This window comes from Telmatherina bonti (assembly GCF_933228915.1).
Source record: "Telmatherina bonti genome assembly, chromosome: 13".
NCBI classification, from domain to species: Eukaryota; Metazoa; Chordata; class Actinopteri; order Atheriniformes; family Telmatherinidae; genus Telmatherina; species Telmatherina bonti.
The window spans coordinates 5,724,026-5,751,070 of record NC_136611.1 but is presented as its reverse complement, the minus strand read 5'-3'; the positions used below and the strand labels follow the sequence as shown (position 1 = coordinate 5,751,070).

The 27,045-nt window shown below is 43.0% G+C and overlaps 1 protein-coding gene across 1 annotated transcript in view; it reads left to right on the top strand.

The window, feature by feature from the left end:
• The window catches only part of wdfy3 (WD repeat and FYVE domain containing 3), a 137,567-nt gene extending 112,081 nt beyond the window's left edge, over positions 1 to 25,486 (top strand). The window contains 24 exon segments of the mRNA XM_079252111.1: positions 3,145 to 3,313; positions 3,384 to 3,547; positions 3,662 to 3,810; positions 5,646 to 5,766; positions 7,116 to 7,201; positions 7,362 to 7,442; positions 8,372 to 8,426; positions 8,514 to 8,633; positions 8,721 to 8,838; positions 8,936 to 9,042; positions 11,969 to 12,122; positions 12,215 to 12,306; positions 12,396 to 12,608; positions 12,695 to 12,836; positions 14,521 to 14,675; positions 17,171 to 17,329; positions 17,422 to 17,601; positions 18,179 to 18,361; positions 18,442 to 18,535; positions 18,611 to 18,751; positions 19,726 to 19,989; positions 20,074 to 20,185; positions 20,264 to 20,461; positions 22,470 to 25,486. Coding sequence (XP_079108237.1) covers positions 3,145 to 3,313; positions 3,384 to 3,547; positions 3,662 to 3,810; positions 5,646 to 5,766; positions 7,116 to 7,201; positions 7,362 to 7,442; positions 8,372 to 8,426; positions 8,514 to 8,633; positions 8,721 to 8,838; positions 8,936 to 9,042; positions 11,969 to 12,122; positions 12,215 to 12,306; positions 12,396 to 12,608; positions 12,695 to 12,836; positions 14,521 to 14,675; positions 17,171 to 17,329; positions 17,422 to 17,601; positions 18,179 to 18,361; positions 18,442 to 18,535; positions 18,611 to 18,751; positions 19,726 to 19,989; positions 20,074 to 20,185; positions 20,264 to 20,461; positions 22,470 to 22,590 — 3,378 coding nt within the window. The 3' untranslated portion in view covers positions 22,591 to 25,486.
• Positions 25,487 to 27,045: the final 1,559 nt, after the last annotated feature.

The window sequence follows — 27,045 nt, the reverse complement described above, 5'->3', positions numbered from 1 at the left end:
TCTCCACCACCAGTTATCTACTGGGAGTAAAACAAGGGAAGATGTGTCTCCACCACCGTTATCTACTGGGAGTAAAACAGGGGAAGAAGTGTCTCCACCACCAGTTATCTACTGGGAGTAAACAAGGGAAGATGTGTCTCCACCACCAGTTATCTACTGGAGTAAAACAGGGGAAGAGTGTCTCCACCACCAGTTATCTACTGGAGTAAACAGGGAAGATGTGGTCTCCACCACCAGTTATCTACTGGGAGTAAAACAGGGGAAGATGTGTCTCCACCACCAGTTATCTACTGGGAGTAAAACAAGGGAAGATGTGTCTCCACCACCAGTTATCTACTGGAGTAAAACAGGGAAGAAGTGTCTCCACCACCAGTTATCTACTGGAGTAAAACAAGGGAAGATGTGTCTCCACCACCAGTTATCTACTGGGAGTAAAACAAGGGAAGATGTGTCTCCACCACCAGTTATCTACTGGGAGTAAAACAGGGGAAGATGTGTCTCCACCACCAGTTATCTACTGGGAGTAAAACAAGGGAAGATGTGTCTCCACCACCAGTTATCTACTGGGAGTAAAACAGGGGAAGAAGTGTCTCCACCACCAGTTAATCTACTGGGAGTAAAAACAAGGGAAGATGTGTCTCCACCACCAGTTATCTACTGGGAGTAAACAAGGGAAGATGTGTCTCCACCACCAGTTATCTACTGGGAGTAAAAACAAGGAAAGATGTGTCTCCACCACCAGTTATCTACTGGGAGTAAAACAAGGGAAGATGTGTCTCCACCACCAGTTATCTACTGGGAGTAAAACAAGGGAAGATGTGTCTCCACCACCAGTTATCTACTGGGAGTAAAACAAGGGAAGATGTGTCTCCACCACCAGTTATCTACTGGGAGTAAAACAAGGGAAGATGTGTCTCCACCACCAGTTATCTACTGGGAGAAAACAAGGGAAGAAGTGTCTCCACCACCAGTTATCTACTGGGAGTAAAACAAGGGAAGATGTGTCTCCACCACCAGTTATCTACTGGGAGTAAAACAAGGGAAGATGTGTCTCACCACCAGTTATCTACTGGGAGTAAAACAAGGGAAGATGTGTCTCACCACCAGTTATCTACTGGGAGTAAAACAAGGGAAGATGTGTCTCCACCACCAGTTATCTACTGGAGTAAAACAAGGGAAGATGTGTCTCCACCACCAGTTATCTACTGGGAGTAAAACAAGGGAAGATGTGTCTCCACCACCAGTTATCTACTGGGAGTAAAACAAGGGAAGATGTGTCTCCACCACCAGTTATCTACTGGGAGTAAAACAAGGGAAGAAGTGTCTCCACCACCAGTTATCTACTGGGAGTAAAACAAGGGAAGATGTGTCTCCACCACCAGTTATCTACTGGGAGTAAAACAAGGGAAGATGTGTCTCCACACCAGTTATCTACTGGGAGTAAAACAAGGGAAGATGTGTCTCCACCACCAGTTATCTACTGGGAGTAAAACAAGGGAAGATGTGTCTCCACCACCAGTTATCTACTGGAGTAAAACAAGGGAAGATGTGTCTCCACCACCAGTTATCTACTGGGAGTAAAACAAGGGAAGATGTGTCTCCACCACCAGTTATCTACTGGGAGTAAAACAAGGGAAGATGTGTCTCCACCACCAGTTATCTACTGGGAGTAAAACAAGGGAAGATGTGTCTCCACCACCAGTTATCTACTGGGAGTAAAACAAGGGAAGATGTGTCTCCACCACCAGTTATCTACTGGGAGTAAAACAAGGGAAGATGTGTCTCCACCACCAGTTATCTACTGGGAGTAAAACAAGGGAAGATGTGTCTCCACCACCAGTTATCTACTGGGAGTAAAACAAGGGAAGAAGTGTCTCCACCACCAGTTATCTACTGGGAGTAAAACAAGGGAAGATGTGTCTCCACCACCAGTTATCTACTGGGAGTAAAACAAGGGAAGATGTGTCTCCACCACCAGTTATCTACTGGGAGTAAAACAAGGGAAGATGTGTCTCCACCACCAGTTATCTACTGGGAGTAAAACAAGGGAAGATGTGTCTCCACCACCAGTTATCTACTGGGAGTAAAACAAGGGAAGATGTGTCTCCACCACCAGTTATCTACTGGGAGTAAAACAAGGGAAGATGTGTCTCCACCACCAGTTATCTACTGGGAGTAAAACAAGGGAAGATGTGTCTCCACCACCAGTTATCTACTGGGAGTAAAACAAGGGAAGAAGTGTCTCCACCACCAGTTATCTACTGGGAGTAAAACAAGGGAAGATGTGTCTCCACCACCAGTTATCTACTGGTATCTGGTATCTACTAGTTTTGTTTTTCTCGTCGCACTCGGTTTAGAGGCAGGATGCTGACCAGCTCTTGTTGCCATAGTAACACCTGATACACAAAAAGGTCTCATTCCCCCGCGCTAATGATTCTAAACATGCAAATGAAATGAAATGGGGAAAAAAAAAAAGACAAATACTTTATTAATCCCGAAAGGAAAGTCAATTATAATAAATATAATTGTTAAAAATAATTACAATATTTTAATAAATAGTTAGTTATTTAATTCATAAATATTTTTTCATAGTAGAAATTATTTTATTTACTCAATAAATCTTCAGTTATTTAATAATTAGTTATTTAATTCATAAATATTATTCATATGGGAAATAATATATAATGTATGTATTTTTCAGTTAATAAATATTCAGTTATTTCATTAATAATTACAAATGAATATTAATCATAATCTATTGTTACCAGACTACCAGACTCTACGATTTGTTCCACATGGATAAAAACAAATATGCAGCTCTGCTTTCTGTCTGGTTGTGGCTGCATGACAGCAGCAACACGTGGGAATGTTGACGTAGTTCTGCTGAGACAGAAACGCCGCCTCACGGCTTCGTTACTCTTTCTGCTCTGCCTGACCCTGAAGTTAAAACCTAGACGTGCTCAGATGATCAGATTACGTCTGTTTTGGGTTAAAAGAGAAAACAAACTAACTTTGACATGAAAAGTTGTTGTCTGGTGTTGCACAACCTCGTTTCTTTTGCATTTAATAAAAAAGTGACAATAAAGACCAGAAATGCAGCTAAATCTGGATTCTGGACGTGGTTTTCTGCTCCTTGCTCTGCAGAAACCTCTCCGCTACCGCCGAGCCATCAGCTACGACAGTAAGGAGTACTACATGCGGCTGCTGTCCGGGAATCCGGGCATGTACCAGCACTCCGTGGAGCACAACACAGAGGGGGAGACCACGCAACATGAGCCGGAGCATGGAGAGGACACCATCGCCCGAGTCAAAGGTAGAAACGAGACACTGCCTCCGTCGCCGCGTCTGGCGCCTCCCGCTGACTTTTCGTCTCTCCTCTCCAGGTCTGGTGAAGGCTCCTCTGAAGAGGTCTCGGTCCACGGCGGACGGCGGCGACGAGGACAGTCAGGAGCAGCTTCAGGAGCAGCTGCTGGAGTCGGGAGGCCCCGAAGAGGAGCAGAGGACGGACAACACGTCACTGCTGCGCCTCCTGGAGGAGGGAGAGAAGGTGGGAGACGAGCGTCTCAGACGGTTTTCCTTCAGCAGAACGTTTGTTCTGGCAGGAGTTTCATCCACAGGACGGTAACCTGAAGACAAATGATGAGCTGTTTGTCTCTTCCAGATTCAGCACATGTACCGCTGCGCCAGGGTGCAGGGTCTGGACACCAGCGAGGGGCTGCTGCTGTTCGGGAAGGAGCACTTCTACGTCATCGACGGCTACACCATGACTGTATCCAGGGAGATCCGCGACATCGACACCCTGCCGCCAAAGTAGGTCCACGCCTCTTCATCCGTCGCTCCGTATCCGGGCCTGGACCCCCGCGAGGGGAAGTAATTATTCAGCAGACTTGTTTCCTTTAAAGCATGACATCATCCCTGTGGACGCTGCAGCGGGAGGCTCTGCGGTGGTGGTGGGGGGGTGATGTAATGCTGCTGGCGGAGCATGCGTCTTCAGTCCCTCCAGCAGCTTTCTACATATTTATCTTTTTAAGGGCACTCGCTCTGCCTGTTCCTTTGAGACCACGTTGGAAAACAGCCCAAAGGAAGAAGAGACACCAGCAGATGGTCGCTAGATCCAGTCCAGCTCCCCTCCGGAGGGTTTCATCTCCTCTCAGAGTTTCTCTCTTTAAGTTTGAGAAATAAAAAGCAAAATGTTTGCTTTAGTTTTATTTAGAGAAAAACTTATTTCTGGTAATTTTGTTTCAGTATTAAAGTGCTGAAGGACTTGTTGTCTCCACGCTTCAACACACCTGACTGAAATAAACAGGTTGGCAAGAAGCAGTTGGATCCATTTGATTTAAATCAGGTGCGTTTGAGCAGGGAAACAACAAAAACCTGCCAGAAACTGGCCCTCGAGGACTGGAGTCTGACACCCCCGCCTTAAAGGGACATAAAATACTAATTCCTCCCATCTAGCGCTGAAATTATGTCTCACATTTTAACTATTAATGTGTGTTTTCCAACATCTGTTACAACAATAGCAGCCGGCGAGGTTTAAAAAGCCTGATGAAACCACGTCTTCTCGTACTTCATGGAGCAATTTAGAACAAACTTACTGCATGGAGACGACTCACGATCAAAACTCCAACTTCTGCTATTCAATGTTTCACACGTAACAACATGTGTGGTGAAATCTGGCGGCTGAAGCAGCGTTTGGTGTCGGTAGAGCCAGACTAAAAGCTGCTGTGGAGGATTTATAAGATGCATTTACCAATGACCCCCAGCTGCAGCCTGGAGAATGGGGCAGGGCTGCATATTGGTTGGGGTTGGACGTCCAATGGGTGGGGTTGGATGTAAAATGGGTGGGGTTGGATGTAAAATGGGTGGGGTTGGATGTAAAATGGGCATGGCTAGAGTTAGGGTTAGGTTTAATCCAATCAAAACTTTAAGGGGGCCCGGGTTGGACGTCCAACCCTTCCCAATATCCAGCCCCGCCTCATTCTACAGGCTGCAGCCAAGACCCTCTCGCATTTACTGCCACAAAAAGTTGCTGAAACCACATAAACATCCACTTCTGTAGCAACGATGCTGGTGTGTTTTAGCAGGATCTCCTGTTACGCTGCCATGGTAACAAGCAACACTGTTTAACCAATGAAACCAGTTAGCTTTAGGCTAATTTAGGCAGGAGAGAGCTGCAACTTCAGTCCCTTTCCAAGCTCTTTCTGCCTGAGGAAGTCTAGCTCCACGTTGAGCCGACTACTTCTTTTCGATGCTCCAGCCACACTACCTTGCTTGTCTTTCTTGCTGATGGTGAAAACTGTTCCTGCGCTGCTTCTGCAGTTTTATAAAAGACATTTTAACAGCTTTTCCAGCTTGTTTGGTCGAAAGCACCCCGCAGGGAAACGTTGAGGCTGTTTGTCCCTTCACAGCAGCTGTAGTTTCAACACGGCAGACTTTTATGGCCACTGACTGTCTGCTGTACATATAAACACATCTATAATTCATCGTGCCAACAGCGAAGGTCATAAAACACCAACGATAGCATATATACAGGCAGATATCGACAGTAGACAACAGAAAATGTTTCGGAATGTCCCTGTAAGGATGAAAATACTCGATACTGAACGAAAAGTTTCTAAGTGGATCATTGTGTGTTGTCTGTCCAGTTTGCATGAAGCCATCATCCCCAGAGGAGCGAGACAAGGCCAGAGCCAGCTGAAGAGAACCTGCAGCATCTTCGCTTATGAGGACATTAAGGAGGTCCACAAGAGACGCTACCTGCTGCAGGTGAGCAAGCATGTAGACACCGTCCGCCCACAACATGCACATTCAAAGACCTTAAATTCCCTTCATATTTTTAACCATTTGTTTCTTCTAAACTCTCAGCTGATTGGCCGATCATTCAGAAGCTTTTTGTTTCTGTTTGTAACGCACATCCCTGTTGAGGCCTTATGTAAATCAAATCAAAGTTTATTTGTATAGCACCTTTCATACAAAAAGCAGCTCAAAATGCTTGACATATAAAGCAAAACAAATAGACACATAATCATTCACACACACACACACACACACACACACACTGACACACCCCAATCCCATGTTGCCTGATAAAGCTTCTAAAATAGTCTTCTGTCTCTTTAACAGACAATAATAATAGAATTAAAAGAATAAACATAAAAGAGTTAACATCTGGCTTGGCAAACTGTGAGGAAACGATATCCTGGGGATCCTTTCACACCACGGGGCCAGGCAGCCCATAACCATAGGGTGTGTCACTACTGGAACGGCCCCGATCCATACCACAGCCAAATGGCTGCAATGCAAGGGCCGACCTGCCAGAGGCCATCCCCATAGCAACAACCCGGCAAATTGAGTAGGCAAGGCCCCCAGCATGTTGGATCCCCATGAGGAAAACACTGAAGTAACAGAACTTAAGATCAAACAAGACCAAGACCTACAAGGAAGCAGCTAAGAACACAAATTAAATAAATAAATACACGATAAAAGTGTGCAAAAAAAAATATATTTAAGAAATAAAGTGATAAAATCAGATAGAAATAAACAGGTAAAATTGAACAACAATAATAAATAAATAATCCTTACATAGACTAAAAACTGGATAAGATCATCTAAAAGCTAAACTGAAAAGGTCTTGAGCTTCTTTTTTAAAAAATCATGGGTCTCTGCAGCCATAAGGTTCTCCGGCAGGCTGTTCCACAGACTGGGACCATATCGATGAAAAGAGGCCTCACCGTAAGGTTTGGTTCTTACTTCAGGAACATGTAAAAGGCCGGTATCAGAAGACCTCAGGGTCTGTGAGGGCTCATATCTTAAAAGGATGTCAGATAAATAAGAAGGCCCAAGACCTTTAAGACATTTAAAAGTCACTAAAAGAATCTGAAAATCCTGAAACATGCAGTTAAACGTGTTGCTTTGTGATGTGGCTCAATGACAGCAGAAAAAGCTGGACTCTGCAGAGCTACAAGCCCACACAGCAGAAGGAAAGAGAAAAACGTTGCATCTTCACATGAACTTCACATTCAGCAGATTTTAGCTTAGACTGGCGAATCGGGACTTCACAGCAGCTTCTGCATGGGTTCGTCTCAGATAACATCCTGTCATGTTTCCTCCTGCAGCCGATGGCAGTGGAAGTCTTCTCAGCTGATGGAAGAAACTACCTGCTGGCCTTCCAGAAAGGGGTCCGCAACAAAGTTTACCAGAGGTATCGGGTCTGAATGTAAACTGGTCCACGTGTCGCTGAGCTGCTGCTAAGTTTAAGAATTAATAAGTGACTTGATGTCTTCATAATCACAGCTGGAGTCTGTAATGCAACGCAGCATGACGGTGTGACTTTACCAATCCAGATGTTTGATTCCCTGCAGGTTTTTAGCCGTGGTGCCTTCGCTGGCTGACAGCTCGGAGTCGGTTTCAGGCCAGAGGCCCAACACCAGCGTGGAACAGGGGTAGGCCTCCTGCATGTAGCATAACATCCTCTATGCTCAGGTTTAAACTCCACTTTGAGCCTTGACTTGACCTCACCCCTTTGTTTTCTGAAGGTAGAATACAGATTTTCTCTCAGGCATCAAGGAAAACGTCTTCTTTTTTGTCACTTAAGTTTTTATTGAGTTTTTTTGTCACAACAACAATACAATGTCTAGTTGGATTAACATTATCAACAAAGTAACTTAATGAAAAGAAATGAATAAATATTCTAATGACATGGGAGTGCTCTCTACTCTTAATAAGTGGTATTGCCCTGATCTTAAGCTACGTCTCTGAATTTATGGTGTCATGCCCCCTCTTTCTTTTTTTTTTTTTTAAATTCAACCCTCTTCCCCCACTTTGAATCAAATTTCCCCTCCTGTATCCTCAGTATATGCATTAGTCTGTCCATTTCATATATTTCCTCCACTATTTCCAGCCATTGCTCCTTTGTAGGTGGTTCGGTTTTATACCATTCTCTAGTGATAGTTTTCTTGCTGGCTGCTAACAGGGCCTTTTACTAGATATATGTCCTCACCTTGGATTTTCTCTTCTGTCAGGTTTCCTAGGTATAGCACCAGTCCTGTTCTGGGGAGTTCATAACCTAACACTTCCTTCATTACTTTCCAAACTTCCTCCTAATATGCTCAAAGTTTTTGGCATTTCAAGAATATGTGTGAGTGGTCCACCCCTTCCTGACCACATAGTCTCCAACACACCTTCAGTTCTACCGCGTACCTCCCTTTTGTCTAGAAAACGTCTTCTAGCTCCCTGGTTTTGCTTCAACGTTTTCATCTTCAACTTTATACACATCTTCATAAACAATGCAAACAGTTTGGTTCTAAATGTTTAAGTTATTGACCAAAGGAGAGAAAAATGCAGTTTATTTTTCTGTCTTGGCGTCGGTCAGGTCTGGTCTGCTCAGCACGTTGGTCGGGGAGAAGTCCGTGACTCAACGATGGGAGGTAAAGACCTTTCTGCTGATCTCAACACAAGAATCATCTCTGTGTCCAGACCCAAAGCATGCCTGACACATTTCCATTGTTTCCCAGCGGGGAGAGATAAGCAACTTTCAGTACCTGATGCACCTGAACACGCTGGCAGGACGCTCGTACAACGACCTCATGCAGTACCCCGTCTTCCCCTGGATCTTGGCCGATTTTGATTCGGAGGTAAGCGAAGAGTCTCCTAGCGGATCATCTTGAACGAGCTGCTGGAATCGAGTTGTGCTCATGTTTTGTGTCGTGTTTGGTGATCAGGAACTGGACCTCAGCAACCCAAAGACATTCCGTAACCTCGCTAAGCCGATGGGCGCCCAGACCGACGACCGTTTGACGCAGTACAAGAAGCGGTACAAGGACTGGGAAGACCCCAACGGTGAGACTGCAGAGAGAAGCCAATGCACTACATTTCAGTGATAGTTTTTACGCTTTGGGAAGAAAGCGGTGTGTAACTGTGACGTGTGTTATCCCAGGAGAAACCCCGGCATACCACTACGGCACCCACTACTCATCAGCCATGATTGTGGCCTCTTATCTGGTCCGGATGGAGCCGTTCACGCAGATTTTCCTCAGACTTCAGGTTTGATCCTCACCTTTTCTTCCCACTTAGTTTTTGTCTCGGCACTAAAGCTGGTCAAGTCTCGTGTCTACCGCTGGGTTTTTACCCGTTATGGTTTATTTTATTGTTTGTTTTTGTTCATTTGTTGATTATTTTGGCTAGTGGCATTAATCTAGTGTCTCACATCTACTTGAACATCTTCAGATCTTTTTTATGTCGTACGTGTGAAATCATTTCTAAATCAACATCTGATCAATATTTAAACAATCAGAAACTAATTCAGAATCAGCACCTCCAAATCTGAGACCATGGTCCTCAGCCGGAATAGGGTGGATTGCCCTCTCCGGGTCGGGAGTCAGGTCCTGCCTCAAGTGGAGGAGTTTAAATATCTCGGGGTCTTGTTCACGAGTGAGGGAAGGATGGAGCGTGAGATCGACAGACGGATCGGTGCGGCGTCTGCAGTAATGCGGACTCTGCGCCGGTCTGTCGTGGTGAAGAAGGAGCTGAGCCAGAAGGCGAAGCTCTCGATTTACCAGTCGATCTACGTTCCTACCCTCACCTATGGTCATGAGCTGTGGGTCGTGACCGAAAGAACGAGATCTCGTATACAGGCGGCTGAAATGAGTTTCCTCCACAGGGTGGCTGGGTGATGTATCGTGTATACTGGATATATCATGGCTAGTCACCTGTGCAATATAGAAAATGCCTATATTCATCATATTCGAGTATCCTGTTGTCACGCAGGTGTTTTTAGCTGTGGGCGGGGTTTTCTCACTCCTCCTCAACTCTGCACCGCTTTGCACAGAGAGTTAAAGCAAGCGCACCTCGTTACGTACATAACGTGAGCTACGTGCTCCGTCATGAGAGGCAGCGTGGAGCCACTGTTGCCAACTTGGTGACTTTCTCGCTAAATTTGGCGACTTTTTTTGTGAAAAGCGACAAATCTAGCGACTTTTACAGGAGTTACTGGAGACTTTCCTGGCGTTTTGGCGACTGACTTTAAAGCGCATATTGTAAAGTTATTGTCAGAACGAGAGTCTCTCCCCGTCCTAAAGCACTCAGTCGCTCCGGCTGCAGCTGCAGCCAGTCAGAGGAGCAGAGAGGACACCTGCACGACTCCACCTACAGTCACAATGAACAGCCAAATCCGCCACTGATCCCGCTCTGGATTACAGAGTGGCACGTAAATTACAAAGTTTTTCAAGTCACGCAAAAATAATTAATTCTATTTGATTACATTCACAACCTCTGTCACTTACTCACCTCGTCCACTGTGTGTGTGACACAAGCATATTTATCTAGCTCGTCATGTCTCTAGAAAGTACAGAAAGCAGTGGGAATCAAATCCTGAATTAAAAACTGGCTGAAGCCGTTTATTGGCGACGATACGAGGACATTCTGCCTGGATTATAAGACTGATTTCTACGCTAAACTCTGCCATTAAAAAAATACACGACAACTCAAAAACGTATCCATAAAGCAAAGCCTTATAATAGTTCATCATTTGAAAAGTCCCCCCTAGAGCACCTATTTTCATACGTTGCATTTATTACATCATGCAAAGTCACTTTATTTTGTTTTAAAATGACATGTTTCTGCCACTGCTTTAACTGTTCAATAAATACGGTTTTGATCAGTTTGCTTCGTTACAATTTCATCCTTTTGGCATGAATGTTTAAAATCAGCATATTTTAATGCAGTATGAGCAATTATGTTTTAATGGAGACACAAAATCATCTTACTGATGTGATTGTATGCACCAAAGCATTCATTCAAGGCTAAGGTAAATATCAAGATATATATCGTATATCGTGACAGGTCATAAAAATATCGGGATATTACTAAAAGGTCATATCGCCCAGCCCTACTCCGCAGGGTGGCCAGGCTCTCCCTTAGAGATAGGGTGAGGAGCTCTGTCATCCGGGAGGAGATCAGAGTAGAGCCGCTGCTCCTCCGCATCGAGAGGAACCAGTTGAGGTGGCTCGGGCATCTGGTCAGGATGCCTCCTGGACCTCCCTGGTGAGGTGTTCCAGACACGTCCCTCTGGGAGGAGACCCCGGGGAAGACCCAGGACACGCTGGAGGGATTATATCTCTCGGCTGGCCTGGGAACACTTCGGGACCCCCCCGCAGAGTTGGCAAATGTGGCTGGGGAGAGGGAAGTCTGGGCTTCCCTGCTGCTGCCCCCGCGACCCGACCCCGGATAAGCAGCTGAAGATGGATGAACTAATTCACATAAACACAAGAAACAAATCCCTCTTGGCACCTTTGTGGTACAGCTCAGTTAAAACTGGCAAAAACACAACAACCTCCTCCTTCTGCTTAAAGTAAGACAATAGTACAGTCTGCTGGAATCCTGTAAAATGTTCAATGTCACCATTTTGTCAACACAAAGAAATTTAAACAATAAAGAATTTGTCCTTTTATACCGTAATGACACTACGACCAAAATATGTAATTTTAATGAAAGTCAATGGGACATTTTGGCCACGAAGGTCTCCAGTGGGAGGGTCAGATGCTACATAAACAATACAAATGCAATCTAATCTGTTTGGCTGCCAATCTTTGTCAAATCCAAGACCAAAGTCTCATTCCCCTTGAAATTTATTAGGTAGAAAATTAATCATGTTTATGAGGGATTTTTAATAACTAAACTGACATTTAAAAACTTGAAATCCTAAAGTTGAATGTTTTTAAGCAGGTCTGAAGTTGTTGAAGTGAATTTTGAGGAAAATATCAGGAAACTATTGAGGTTTGATGATTTTATCGCAGTTTTTTTGTGCGTAGCCTTTTTCCTTCCATGAAGGTCATTGGAAAGCGGTAGATAAATGCTTTTTAGTTAAAGTTTGATGGAAAATGAGTCTCAGCTTCTTGTGAAGACTGCTTGTAGACGAACGAGTCCACATAAAAACAAGATGAAAACCAGTTCCTGTGTGTTTGATCGCCAGGGAGGTCACTTTGACCTGGCGGACCGAATGTTTCACAGCGTACGTGAAGCTTGGCTCTCCGCCTCCAAACACAACATGGCCGACGTCAAGGAGCTCATCCCGGAGTTCTTCTACCTACCCGAGTTCCTGCTCAACTCCAATAACTTCGACCTGGGTCGGTATTGGGAGGGTTTGGATATCTACGGCTCAAAAAAGTATCTGAGTGAATAAACTGTCATGTCTCTCATTCATTGCTCGACGTACCAGGCGCCAAGCAGAACGGCACCAAGCTGGGCGACGTTATCCTCCCACCGTGGGCCAAGGGCGACCCTCGGGAGTTCATCAGAGTTCACCGAGAGGTAGAAAACAAACCCACGCATCGCATTTACAGCCACAAGTTTTAAATGAACCTCAACCGTGGAGCATTTTCCCTCCGCTCCGTTTTCAGGCGCTGGAGTGCGACTACGTCTCCGCCCACCTTCACGAATGGATCGACCTAATCTTCGGCTACAAGCAGCAGGGTCCTCCAGCTGTGGAGGCGGTGAACGTTTTCCACCACCTGTTCTACGAGGGTCAGGTGGACATCTACAACATCAACGACCCGCTCAAAGAAACTGCCACCATCGGTTTCATCAACAACTTCGGACAAATCCCCAAACAGGTTGGGCGTCGATCTTCATGCAGAATATTCACAGTTGCCTGCTCTGGTGGATAAAGAGGTCTCACTGTTGTTGGTGTGTGTTTCAGCTCTTTAAGAAGCCCCACCCTCCTAAACGGGTACGCAGCAAAGCCAACGGTGAAGCAACGGGTGTTCCTCCCAACTCAAACAGCGACAAGATCTTCTTCCATCATCTGGACAATCTTAGACCTTCTCTTGCACCGGTTAAAGGTACAAGACGCACATCTCAGATATAAAACCTTTTCTTTAAAGGCAGACTGAATTACTGAACAAACTTTTTGTTCTAGCTTAGCTAGTTTCCACTGTTTAACACTTTGTCACTGAAAACAGAGCATGAATATGTTTGTTTCAAACCATGTAGAGACCAAGCAGCGATCTCCTGCAGTTAGAGTGAAGCCAGAAGCTGCAGTTCCCCCTTCATCCACTAGGGGCTCCAAAACAGGGAATCCCCATAGACTCCCATGTTAAAAAGACCAATTTCACAGCAGAAATAAATATGTTTACAGCAGAAATAAACATGTTTACAGCAGAAATAAACATGTTTACAGCCTGGTACAAAAACATTTTAGGTTTAATAGGTCAGGTTTACCTTTATGACAACTGTGGGGGTCGTGAATTTTTTTCTAATTCCTCCATTTAAAAGTAATTTCGTCACTAATTTCAGCATATTTAGGGGCGTGTGCTTTTTATTGACAGGTATCCAGTCTCCAGTTCTCCTGCTAGAAAGAGGAACAACTGTAGTTTTTAGCCGGTTAACAGCGTGATTTAGCTTTAGCCCACTTAGCTCTGTTAGCTGGTTAGCTCAGTTAGCGTCTAGCTACAAGCAGGTGGAGTTCGCTAGATGTCAATCATCCAACCCCTCTTCAGCTTCACCTCTTTGCCCATGTTTGTATTTTCCGGGCGAGACGACACGCCTGATCCTGCCAAAATGGCGATGGTAGGAACCGCCCACCGAGCTTTAACTCAGCTCTTCAGAAACCTACGCTTGACGTCACGGAGGCTCCGCCCATCTTTTATGTACAGTCTATGGTTCAGAGACATCTTGTTAAAGATTTATTCTTCAGCTGCTAAAAGGCTGATTTTGTGCCTGCTTTCCTATGGATTGTTAAAACTGAGCTCAGATTTCTAACTTGATTTGTTGTTTTTGACATTGTTGGTGGAAACTTGACAGTAATCTTTGGATTTTCATCTTCGGTTCCAAAGACAATAATTTCTGATTTATTTAGCTGAAGAAAGCTCAGTAACATCCAAGCAGACTTAGGCACATACTGAAACTTTGTATGTTTGGGACAGTAAGATAGAGCTGGGTGTCATCGGCGTAATAATCATGCCGTTTGTTTCTTTAATCTTAGGGGCATGTAGCTGCTGAATCGTCGGGGCCCCAACATGGCGCCCTGGAGAACTCCAAGTGTCATTTTCAGTCGATCTGTAGTTTCCAGCTGACACAAAGTCCCTCACAACTGAGCAGCATTTAAATCAGTTCAAAAGCCGATGAGCAGCTCTCCTCTAGGATGACAAAAACTGCTGATATTTCTGTATTTCATATATCTACAACAGGAAATTTGTTGTCAGTGTTGAAGAACTAAAGTTTTTTTTCTATATTTAGGGTTAAAAATAAAACAGTGATTTAAATTGTTTAGATGATTTTTTTTCTGTGAGAAGGAGATGTTTATGTAAAAGAACACAAGCTTGTAGTTTCCAAACTAATCACAAGAAAACCAGATTAAATATGAAGTATTACTGGTATTACTGGTTCTTTATGTCTTTAAGAGCCGTGCTGGAAGTTCCAAATAGCTGCGTGCAGACCCCTACATCATGGATACTGATCTCCCGTTCATAACCAGGTTTTTCCCTCTCAGCGCTCTCACACTGCCGTGGTTTTTACCCCATCCAGAGCTGAAGGAGCCCGTGGGACAGATTGTGTGCACCGACAAGGGCATCCTCGCTGTGGAGCAAAACAAAGTCTTGGTTCCGCCCACATGGAGCAAAACCTTTGCCTGGGGCTACGCCGACCTTAGCTGCCGTCTGGCGAACTACGAGTCCGACAAGGTGAGCAGCTTCCTCAGAGATCTGAACTCACTCATCTCCTGTTTTAACCCCTGACACGCGTCACTTATTAAAGTACCTGAGCTGGTTTAGTCTTTTGGAGATGCTGAGTCAGGACTTTCAGGGTTCTGTGGATTTCCAGCTGGAACCACTAATGTCACCTTGATGGAAACCAGTCAATGTTGGAACATGACGAAAGGCAACGTTTCCCCCTGCTGGTGTCTGGAAGGAATTGCAGATAAGCTCCACCTGATGGGACAGAAAGCCTTTATTGGAGCTTTTTAAACAAAAATGTCTCAAATCTCAATAACTTTCATACATTTAGAGGATTTTTAAAACTTCTGCTTGTGGGAAAACTGGGATTAAAACAGTTAAAAGTCTGTCATAGTTCATTTTTCTAGTGAAAATATTACAGGAGTTGACAGATCACTCTGCTATCCTGCTGTTGGCAACAGGATGGTGCTTTATTTTGTGACTAACAGGATAATATGCAGTAAAACTGGATGTTTAACACACGTTAACATCCCAGTTTAGATCCTAATTAATGGGATCCTCCTTCTGGCCTGATATGAACATTATTTCTGTATTTCTTCTTTTATTATAATTAATACTGTTTTGTCCTTTAATCTCCTTCTCTTATTATTCCGCCTGTTGTTTTATTGTTTGCCTGCTATGGAGCTAAAAATGGAAATTAGCTTTAGATATAACATTTTATATTTACATTTTGTATTCATAATAATTTAATTATTTTGGAAATAAACTTAGTAAATAAAGTCAGTTTAGAAATCTCAGCTTGTTTAACCTTAGTTTTATGTCTTTTTCATAAAACTCCATCTTTCACCATGATTTCTCTGTTTCTTCCTTTTCAAAAGCAGGATAAACATTTTTTTAAAAAGTTAAATAAATAACAGAATAATAAAAGTTAAAAAATAAACGTTATAAATAATATAAAGAATAAAACATTGAAAAAAATGTAAAAATGAAATGAATAAATGTTTTTTTTAAAAAAAGGTAAATAAATATAAAGTAAAAGTTATACATAATATAAAGAATAAACCATTAGAAAAAATTAAAACATGAAATGAATAAATGTTTTTAAAAAAGTTAAATAAATATAAAATAAATGTTAAAAATAATAAAAAGAATAAAATGTTTGAAAAAAATTAAAAAATAAAACAAATGTTTAAAAAAAAGTTAAATATGAAATTTATTAATAATAAGAATAAAATGTTAGAAAAAAACGAATAAATTAACATTTTTAAAAAAAAAAAAGTTAAATATGAAATAAACGTTATAAATAATATAAAGAATAAAACATTAGAAAAAAAATAAAAAACATAAAACAAACGTTTTAAAAAGTGTTTTTGACATTTAACTACATTATCTCCAGACAGGAGGTCATGTGTTTGCTGGCGTCTGAATCTGCCTGTTTGCCTGTTTGTTCTTTACTTTTGTGCTTTTCTCGTTTATTCTTTTTATTTGCTGCTTTTCAGAGATGAAGAAGGAAACTTTAACCAGATATTTCTGACATTAGAGGTGTTGCTCACCATCTCTTCTTGACAACACGCTGCATCCTCTGATTCCGGGGTGTCCCGATCCGCCCCTAGAGGGCCACAATCCTGCAGGTTTTCCATGTATCCCTGCTCCAACACACCTGATTTAAATGAATCAGTCACTGAGCAGAACTTCGCAGGCTGCTGGGTCTGATTTATGTGAGCCAGGTGTGTCAGAAACAAGGAAAACCTGCAGCGCCTGGAGGACCAACTCCAGACGTCCCTGCTCTGATTTAACCTTCATCACACTGCAGAAAAATTACGTTTTTTCCTTATAAACAAACAAAAAACATCATGCCTACCCGTTTCAACAGCACATATCTTTCTTGTTTATTGTTGTCATAAAGAATGAAAAAACATGTTCATCGCGTCTTTTTCATTCTCTTTTGCTTATTTCTTTTTTAAAAAAAACCACACACCAAAAAAAATGTATTAACAGTTTTTCTTTGGAACTTTTTACTGGTGAATATCAGGGATGCGTTCCACCAACACGTCTCGATCGTTCTGCTCTGTCCGCCTTTCCATCTTTTACTTGGTCTGCACGCCCATTAGTCTGGCGGACGAACAGCGATGATCTCTTTGATGAAGAATAACTCAAACATTCCCCTTCAGACACATCATTGTCTTCTAAATGTTGCCCTAAAAGTTCACCAACAGCGAACTGTGTTACTGTATTTCAGAGCGTTCATACACCGGCAGCGTGTTGAAGGTTAATTACCTGAAGCTAACGAGACAACAGATTGTGGATCCTTCTGATGATCTTTCAGAGTCTGACACTAAAATCAAGAGAAAAAAATGATCCAACCCTTTTAGAGCTTTAAAATCCTCCAATTTTAGGAAACTGGCTTCAGGAAGTTGATTTGCGTCCATGAAATAAAAATGAAATTTAAAAAAAAAAAAGTGTCTGATCTTAGAAAATAATCTTGATTTTCTTCTGATTTTCAGGCGCTGGTGGTGTACGAGTGTCTGTCCGAGTGGGGTCAGAACCTCTGCGCCATATGTCCCAACCCGAAGCTCGTCATCACCGGCGGCACCAGCACCGCCATCTGCGTGTGGGAGATGGGAACGTCCAAGGAGAGGGCCAAATCGCTGACGCTCAAACAGGTCGGCGGACTCTGATGAAGCTCCTGTTGCAGCAGGAAAAAGTTGAGCTCAGAGAAAACCTCCGTTAAACTCCATGGCTTCTCGTCCTCCAGGCTTTACTCGGCCACACGGATGCCGTGACGTCGCTGACGGCGTCGTCGGCGTACCACATCGTGGTCAGCGGCTCCAGAGACCGAACCTGCATCATCTGGGACCTCAACAAGCTTTCCTTCGTCACGCAGCTGCGGGGCCATCGGGCCCCCGTCTCTGCCCTCTGCATCAATGAGCTGACGGTGGGTTGGAGCTCAGATTTCACCTCTTCTTCAATCAATCAGCTCGGGATGAGAAATCAAAGTTTTCTCAACATGTCTGAACAGATCAGATGTTTTATCACGTCATCCTACTGAAAATGTTTGCTTAAATATTTCTGATATTTTTACTCCAAACATCAAATCTGTTCATCTGTGTGGATTAAATTCTGATAATTAAATAAATTCTGGGTGTTAGAAAGGAAAACACACACATCTGACTACCTAAATATACAGATTTAAATCATTTAAAACATCTTATTTTGGCAGAAGGAGACGTGAAAATGTGAGAAAGTATTTTTATTTGTTATGAAAATGGTCAAATTTAGCATCGCTTGACTGGATCTGATGGCGGATCTACTCTGGAACCAGTTAACAATCCTGGATGTCTGACAGAACAACATGCGACTCATGTTGATCAGAAAACAGCAAACGTTGATCTGGAAGCGTCATCCAGATCGGCGTCGCGTTGGAGGAGAAATCTTCCTCCAACGCGACGCTTTTTAGCTTAAAATCTGCGTTATTAATGTGTGTGTGTGTGTGTGTGTGTGTGCGCGCGCAGGGGGACATCGTGTCGTGTGCAGGGACCTACATCCACGTGTGGAGCATCAACGGCAGCCCCATCGCCAGCGCCAACACCTTCACCGGCCGCAGCCAGCAGATCCTCTGCTGCTGCGTGTCCGAGATGAACGAGTGGGACACGCAGAACGTCATCGTCACCGGCCACTCGGACGGCGTCGTCAGGGTAACCGAACGTCTTTCCGTCCCGCAGGACGCCACGAGGCCTCGCCGATTAAACGCTGCTTCTTTATTTTTGTCTGCTAGTTTTGGAGAATGGAGTTCCTCCAAGTCCCAGAAACCCCCGCCCCCGAGCCGGCGGAGCCCGAAGTCCACGACTGCTGCGGCGACGAGAAGATCGGTGAGTCCGCCGGGAAAAATCGGCGAGCAGCAGAAGCAACAAATGAGTTTTCTGAAACTGTTCCTGGATCCTCAGAGGGCGGCGAGAGTCACAACGGAGACGAGGACAGCAGCGAGTCAGACGGAGACGAGCCCAGTTTGAGTCAAGAACCCAGAACGCCACGCAACCCGTCGACCGGCGGCAGCCAGCCGGGCAGCACCGTCCACAGACCACGAGGTAGTCGTACGATCTGACGCTTAACGTCCATTTTAATCTGTGTTGCAGGTTTTAGTTTTAGTCGCCTCACAAGATGAGAACAACCCATGATAATTCACGCTGCGCTGTTTGTGTCACGATGAATCTCCTGAAGTTAACTTCCGACTCCTAAAACAAAAACATAAAGAAATCAAACGGAATTAAAATATTATTACTCGATTTAAAAGTTTATATGTTGGAGTTGAGTTTTTTCTTAGTTTAATTTAATTTTTATTGGTCAAAATTCTAATTATTAAACTAAGTTGTTTTTATTTGTTTTTCAAAATAAAATCAGTTTAAGTAGTTAAATCTATTTTGAATCTATTTTTTTCTTTATATAGACTCCAAAATACTTTCATTTATTCATGTATTTGTTATTTTATTTTCTAGTTTGTTTAATTAATTATTCATTTAAATATTTATTTATGTTTATTTAATTTCTTATGTCTTATTTGTCTTTGTTTGCTTATTGATATCTTTATTTGTTTTTTATTTGTTTCATAGATAAACAAGCAATGAAAATGAAATAAATTACTTGTTTATTTTATATTTTTTCTTTTTTGCTTGTTTACTCCATTTTTATCTCTGCTTGTTTGTTTATTTTGTTTTTTTTTTGTTTATTCACTTATGAATATTTACTTTTATTTGTCTGTCTGTTTATTATTATTGAAGTAATACTTAAGTATTTACTTTTTATTTTTACTTGTGATTCTTCTGGTGATTAAAAAGTCGTATTTGTAATGAAGCTTCTGGTTTAATGGATGTTTTGAAGGATGATTCTACAAAGCAGATGGTTTATTTTTGCATAAATCAGTGATTAGCTTAATGATTCTGCATCTCCTTTGATTTATTGATCATTTCTGTGAATTTTTATGTCACTACATGACTAATCCCTGATCTGATCTCCTCTTCTTTTTACTTTAAAATTTATTTCCATCTTATTTAATGACCTGAAGGTCCATCGGCCCGAAACGGCGCCTCGTGGTCGATGGACAGCGGCTCTGACGACTCTCACCGCTGGTCGGACACTCTGAGCATCGACGAGAAGGAAGGATTCGTGTTCGTCAACTACTCTGAGGGTCAAACCAAAGGCACTCACCCCGCTCACCACCCTCATCACCCTCACCACCCTCACCCTCCTCACCCAGGCCAGGGCGCGGCGGTCCAGCCGCTCCATTCCGCCGTCATGGAGGCTCGGATGTATAACCAGCTCAGGGCAGGTGGGTGTTTCTCACCTGAGCGCTGTAGGAGGAGCCGTTTGCTCCTCCCATCTGACGGCAGTGTGTTTGTTTGCGTGTTTCCAGGCTACAGATGGGAACGCCAGCTGGTGTTCAGGAGCAAACTCACCATGCACACGGCGTTTGATCGCAAGGACAACGCTCACCCGGCTGAGATCACCTCCCTCGCCATCTCCAAGTCAGACCAGACGAACAAAAGAGCTTTTTTTCTCCGTTTCTTTTCACCCCCTAACGCCTGCATCCTCTCCGTCCGCAGGGACCACAGTAAGATCCTGGTCGGCGACGGGCGCGGCAGAGTGTTCAGCTGGTCGGTGAGCGACCAGCCCGGCCGTTCGGCGGCCGACCACTGGGTGAAGGACGAGGTGGTGGACAGCTGCTCCGGCTGCACGGTTCGCTTCTCCCTCACCGAGCGACGCCACCACTGCAGAAACTGCGGGCAGCTCTTCTGTCAAAAGTATGACGATAAACGCAGAGAAGAATAGTTTATAGCTGCTTTTCAGACTCTCCAGTTTCACTGTTCAGAAAAAATAAACCTAAAATCATTTAAAATATGTAAAAGCAGTCTCATAATTCTGCTCAAAAGACCCGTTTCTGCTCCTCTACGGCAGAAACGTAGACATTTGTTTCACACTTCATCGCGTATTTTAGCATTGCTGTAGTTCAGTCATTCGTCCACTAGAGGGCAGTTCGGAGTCCACTTCCATGTTCTGATACCGGTTGGTAGCGTTGATGCACCACGATGAAGTTGCCCAAAAACACCCGAAGAAGAATAAAATCATACAGTTTTTTTGTTTTTTTTCCAACTTGTTCTTCTTCAGGTGCTTTTTATTTGGCAGTTTTTGCATCATCTGCTTTCTGTTCCTCTTCTCCTTTGGTTTGTTCCTTTCGCTGCTAGCGTGCTAGCTATACAACCCAACACACCAATTTCCGGTGGTTTTCCCCCATTTTCCACGGATAGGATGAGCTCCTTGAAAACGGACCAAATTACCGACATAACCAACCTGCGTCTGTGTATCCGATTTCAGTGTTACACATAAACGGGCCTTAAAAAGGGAAAACCAATTCTTCAACCTTATGGTGGTTAAGCTAGCAGGTGGGAGGGAGAGTTGATGCAGAAGGATGAGGTTGTTAATGGCCGTGAAGGTTAAAAAAAAAAGCAATTATATTTATATGGACTGGTGACCTGTCCAGGGTGTACTTGCCTCTCGCACAGTGATTGCCGGGATAGACTCCAGCTTAGTTTGGAAAGTAGTTCGGAACATGAATGACTTAATTAAAATGGAAGCCGGTGGAGTTGCTGCAGAACAGCTATGATATGACAGGAAGGGTTTTGGAAAATAATTTGGACTGCAGAGTTTTGAATCAGTTAACAGAGGAACTTGAACCAATAAGAAGACGGTTGCATTAATAAAGACGGGATGAAACCATGGCGTTGGCCAGAATAGTGGAACCACTGGGTGTGAGAGGTGGACGGGACGAAGCTGAACGAGGGACTTTGTTTTTAAGGGACTGGAATGATGGATTGCTGTCAAAAAAGACACCCAGACTCTTAACCCCATGGGAGGGGGGAGTAAATGGAGTAGCTGTCGGTAGGTACGTTTCCATGACATCTAGAATTGCGCAAAAAACTAAATGTCACTAAAAGAAAAAAAAAAAAAAAACCACTAGTTAAAACGCATACATTTGGAAAATACTCAAATATGGCTAAAAGGTTTTTACGCTCTCATGAGGTGGTTTGTCAGACGTTTCCATATAGAAACGTATCGCAAAAGTGTAACGGAAACACTTTTTTTGCATTTACGTATCCCCAGACGTGACGTGGGGGGTCATGTGACCAGTTCATTTCCGGAAAAGATGGCGTGGTGCAGAACAAGCAAGAGTGAATTTCAGTTTTAGAAAAGAAAATGAGGGAGAAAAAGTTCGTGAATTCTCAGCAGGAAGTAGAAAACTTCAAAATAACACTACGTGGCTACCTTGTCGCAGTTCTCATAAAATCTCGTTAAATGGACGAGATTTTACAAAAACCGTGGCTTATCCGCTCAACGCTGTTCAATGGAAACACCTGGAAATCGCAGTTGTTGTTGGTCGAAAAAACGAAATATTGCATTTATTTTGTGGAAAAATGAAACGCAGCTCGTGGAAATGTTGCTCATCTTGGAGAAGATGGATCTGGTGCCTTTGAGATATACTTCAGTTTCATCACAGTTAGGTTTCAGAGAGTCATAAGAATACCATGATCTTGTCTCCTGTAAACAGTCTGAAAGGGAATTTGTTGGCCAGGTAGAGCTGGGTGTCATCTGCGTAGCGATGAATCCAGTTTTATGGAAAACATTCCCAAGGAGGATCGGGTGCATCAAGAACAAGAGAGGTCCGGGCATGAAGGCGCTCCAGAGGACAGGGGAAGCGGTTTGGATGCGAATGATTTGAGTTTAATGTCCGTCTCATCTCACCTTTTTTTTCAGGTGCAGTCGCTTCCAGTCTGAGATCAAGCGGCTAAAGATCTCGTCTCCCGTTCGGGTTTGTCAGAACTGTTACTACAACCTTCAGCACGAGCGAAGCGTCGACGACGGCGGCAGAAACTGAGACGCCTCCAACGCCAACTCCTCCAACATCACCCAAAACCTCCCAGTTCATCCTCTCCGGCGTCCAGTAACCATAGCAACGACAAAGCAGGATGGGATAAATCTCCACTGTCCATCTCAGCAGGGGAGGAAAGCAAACAGAAAAAAGTAAAAGAGTCAATCAGCGCCATGTTTGCTTGGTCTCCTCCTCCTCCACCACGTAGAAAAGAAACTTGTTTATAGTGTAAATACCTTCCACGGCCTTTTTAACTGGACAGAACTAAAGCGAAGGTCAACGAGGGAAAAAAAAAAGAAAAAACATGCTTGTATCTTTGCGTTGTGACTAACCACTCCCGGCTTTAAAAAGAAAAGAAAAAAACAACTTGTGTGTCGTCTGCGTCACAAGTCACGGCGAGTCCAGAGTAACACGGAGAGATGAATGTCGACTTTTAACGTCTGTGGGTCTCGTTATGCAAAAATCACTTTTTATTTCTCTCTTTTTTTTTTTTATATAGATATAAATGAATAATTTCCTGATCATTTCATTGTTTACATAAAAAATGTGAGTTATTTTATGTCAAACCGTCATCATCACATCCGTCATGTGAGGTTTTGTTGTTGTTGCTGCTGCTTTCTGAAGACTGGAGGTTATCATTTCGGATTTTACTCAAACATATCATTCCATTTTTTCTTTTTTATTTACCTTCTTGTGCATTTCGTGTCGCCGTCAGCGCAGCTTCTTGGATGCACGTAGAAAAGGGACGTCTTTATTTATCCTGTTGCGACTCCACCCTGCAGCTGTGCAGTACTGCAAACGGTATCGATCGATACCGTGTAAATCCAGGGCAAGTATCACTGATACCAGTACCGATACTTTTCCTTGGATTTTCAGTCTATTAATGATTTTGACCTGAATTATTGATCACAGTTTTGATCATGATTAAAAACAGCATGAATTTTTTTTATTACATAAAACATTTTTAATGAAAGAAACATTAATTTAAGGTCTTTTGTTTGTAAACAATATAAAACATCAGTATAAGAACATAATATAATTACATTTTATCAGGTTTTTGAGCCAAACAAAAGGAAAACCTGCTGAAGCCCAAGAAAAATATCATTCTCCTCTCACTAGTATCAAACAGCACGAGCCTTGGTATTGATATCGATATTTGCATCGATCAGCCCAGTCTCCCCCCTCCTCCAACCAACCTAGTCCAACCAGATTTCAAAGCCACTTCGTAAATCCATCTTCAGATGTTGACCTGTATATGGTGAAGTTTAACTCTCTTAACAGAGTAATCTGCGTCTGATTTGATTTATGCTGCTCAGAAAACATGAAAAACGGGCCGAAAAGTTGGATTTTGGTTGTTTTTACCTGCAGTTTGAAACAATCCTGTCGACGTCAAAGGGATTTAAATGTAAAATGTAGAAAAATCTGTTTGGATTTTATGAAATGAGGTGATTTTTAAAAAGCAAATATGAGACATTTTCAGACTAAATGAGGAATTTTCATTCTGTGAAATGATTGAATGCGAATTTTCTGTTGTTTTAGCTGATAAATGATAGGACTGTACTGTCAAAAGTCTTCAGCCAACTCTTATTCTTTAAATGCTGCCAGAACAAAAAAAACATGCAAACAGTTGAAAACTACCGTAAAGTAGGCAAAACATTCTCTAAAAATATACGTTTGTACAATATTAATATGTTTGGAAGTCATGCTTCCTTTAGTTTCTGTCTGTAGTCTCCAGGAATGGTTTTTGAAATCACCTGCAGATAATCGGAAAACTGCTTTAAAAGATTCTCTTTGAAAGTCTCGAGAAATTCTTCACAGTACGGTTTGATCTGGGAGTACAGGGTTCATCTCAAGCACAAAAATCTGTCCAAATACCATTTTAAAGAGATAAAAATGTCTGTTAGATGTTAAAGTTAACCCCCCCCCTTCTTCAGATTCATAGGCAACAACAACAGTGATGCGTTCAAGTGCTGCATACTTTTTTATTTGATAGATTTCAGTTTTCCCACCACTTCTCACCGTGTCAAACATGCAAAAGAAAGAAAACCTTTTAGACCACTTAGACCCCCCCCCCCCCCCCAACAGTTTACCCCGTCGTAGTAATAAAGGTAACAATATGCACTCTTTACCCCCTCCCGTTTCTGTACTGTAACCGAGTGTGCAATCATGCCATCAGCTGAACGGCCGAGTCGGCTTCTCAATCACGATTTCCTTTTTGCACCTTGTAAAATAAACAAAACGAAAAACAAAAACAAAAAAAACCCAGCAGGTTTACGTCGTCGTGGCAACAGAGAGGTGTGTCTCACCGCAGAGAAATGAACTGTACAAAGTATTTATGCAATTATAACTGGTTTTAGATTTTTTTTTGTAATGATTACTGCGATTTCAGCAAGTTTTGTTACTTGTTGCATGTTTATTAACACAGCTGACTTTCTGTGTCAGTGCATCATTGTACATGTTGTTTGTTTTTTCTGGATTTCTTTTATTTTTATTTCTTTTTTCCTTGAGGCATTGTGACGAGTTGCCGCGGGCGACTGGCAAACGGGTTTGTGTACAGCCGCCGATCATGTCCCGACTCCGGGTGGACTTTTGTACTCTTTATGGGAAAGAAAGAAAAGAAAAAAAAATGTACAGACGAACTGAGATGGAAACAAAAGAAAATTCTGGATCATTTTGGTGGTCTTGTATTAGACTGCTTTACTACAGTATCTGGTGTGCAATCTGTGATAGCTGAATGTTCCTTGTATATTTGTGTTCACTACATCCTCCAGGAGAGAAACCAGTAGAGTAACCCCCTCCCCCCCCTCCTCGCTGCCCCCGTTACGGAAACAAAATGCTTCAATAATGCAATAGATCTGGTACTTATTCTTTTTAAGTTTGTTTCAATAAATAATTGCTGTTTACCACCAAACACTTGGCTGATTCGTCCTTTCTGAGGTTTTATCAATCCATTGCAACCATCTCCAGATCCCCATGTGGGATCCAAGGTGTTCCCAAGCATCCGTGACAGTGGAAGGTATTTAAAGAGCTGAAGCTCGGTGGGCAGACCGCCGTCACGCCCAGAAAATACAAAAATGGATGAGGAGTTGGAGCTGAGAGCGTGGAGGTGGATGATTGCCATTTATTAAACTCTTACCTGCTTTTAGCTGAGAGCTAACAGGAGCTAACCAGCTAACGCAGGGTAAAGCTAAGTTAGCCAGATTAAATGGCATCTTAAAACACACACATGAAGGTAAACCTGACCTAATAAACCTGTAAACATGTTTATTTCTGCTGTAAACATGTTTATTCCTGCTGTAAACATGTTTATTCCTGCTGTAAACATGTTTATTTTTGCTGTGAAGTTGGTCTTTTTAACATGGGAGTCTATGGGGATTGGCGCCATTTTGGTGCCCCTAGTGGATGAAGGGGGAACTGCAGTTTAAACATTTCTGCCGGACGTTGCCGCTTGGTTGGAGCGGCAACCATCCACAACAGAATGTAAACTGGTAAACACCAAGGTAGAGCCAGGGTTGAGAGGGGAGCCTTGGCACCAGGAGCTCGGATTGACCCTGTTACATAGACTGTATATAAAAAGATGAGCGGAGCCTCCGTGACGTCACCCGTAGGTTTCTGAAGAGCTGAATTAAAGCTCGGTGGGCGGTTCCTGCCATCACCATCTTGGCAGGGGCATGCGTGTCGTCTCACCAGGAAAATACAAATATGGGCAAAGAGGTGGAGCTGAGAGGGGGGCTGTGAGCGTCATGGTGGATGATTGACATCGAGCGAACTCCGAGCTTTCTGTAGCTAAGGGCTAACCGAGCTAACCCGGAGATAACAGGAGCTAACCAGCTAACGGAGGTAAGCGGGCTAAAGCTAAGTCATGTTGTTAACCGGCTAAAAACTGCGGTTGTTCTACTTCTTCTTACTTGAAGCGGGAGATTGGGTACCTGTCAATCAAAAGGAAACGCCCCTAAATATGCCGAATTTCAAGATTAAATTACTTTTAAACGGACGAGTTAGAAAAAAATTCACTGTAAAATTCTGGCTGTAAACATGTTTATTTCTGCTGTAAACATGTTTATTCCTGCTGTAAATATGTTTATTTCTGCTCTAAACATGTTTATTCTGGCTGTAAATATGTTTATTTCCGCTGTAAACATGATTATTTCTGCTGTAAACATGTTTATTCCTGCTGTAAACATGTTTATTCCGGCTGTAAACATGTTTATTCCTGTTGTAAACATGTTTATTTCCGCTGTGAAGTTGGTCTTTTTAACATGGTAGTCTATGGGGATTTGCTCTGTTTTGCAGCCCCTAGTGGATGAAGGGGGAACTGCAGTTTTATGTACTTCTGCATCGGCTTCATTTTTAACCGCCGGAGGCTCCGTCCATCTTTCATTTACGGTCTATGCCCTGGACCACCTGCAGGAGGAAGAGTTTCAACCAGGTGAGGGGCGGGGCCTGAGCGACCTCACCTTG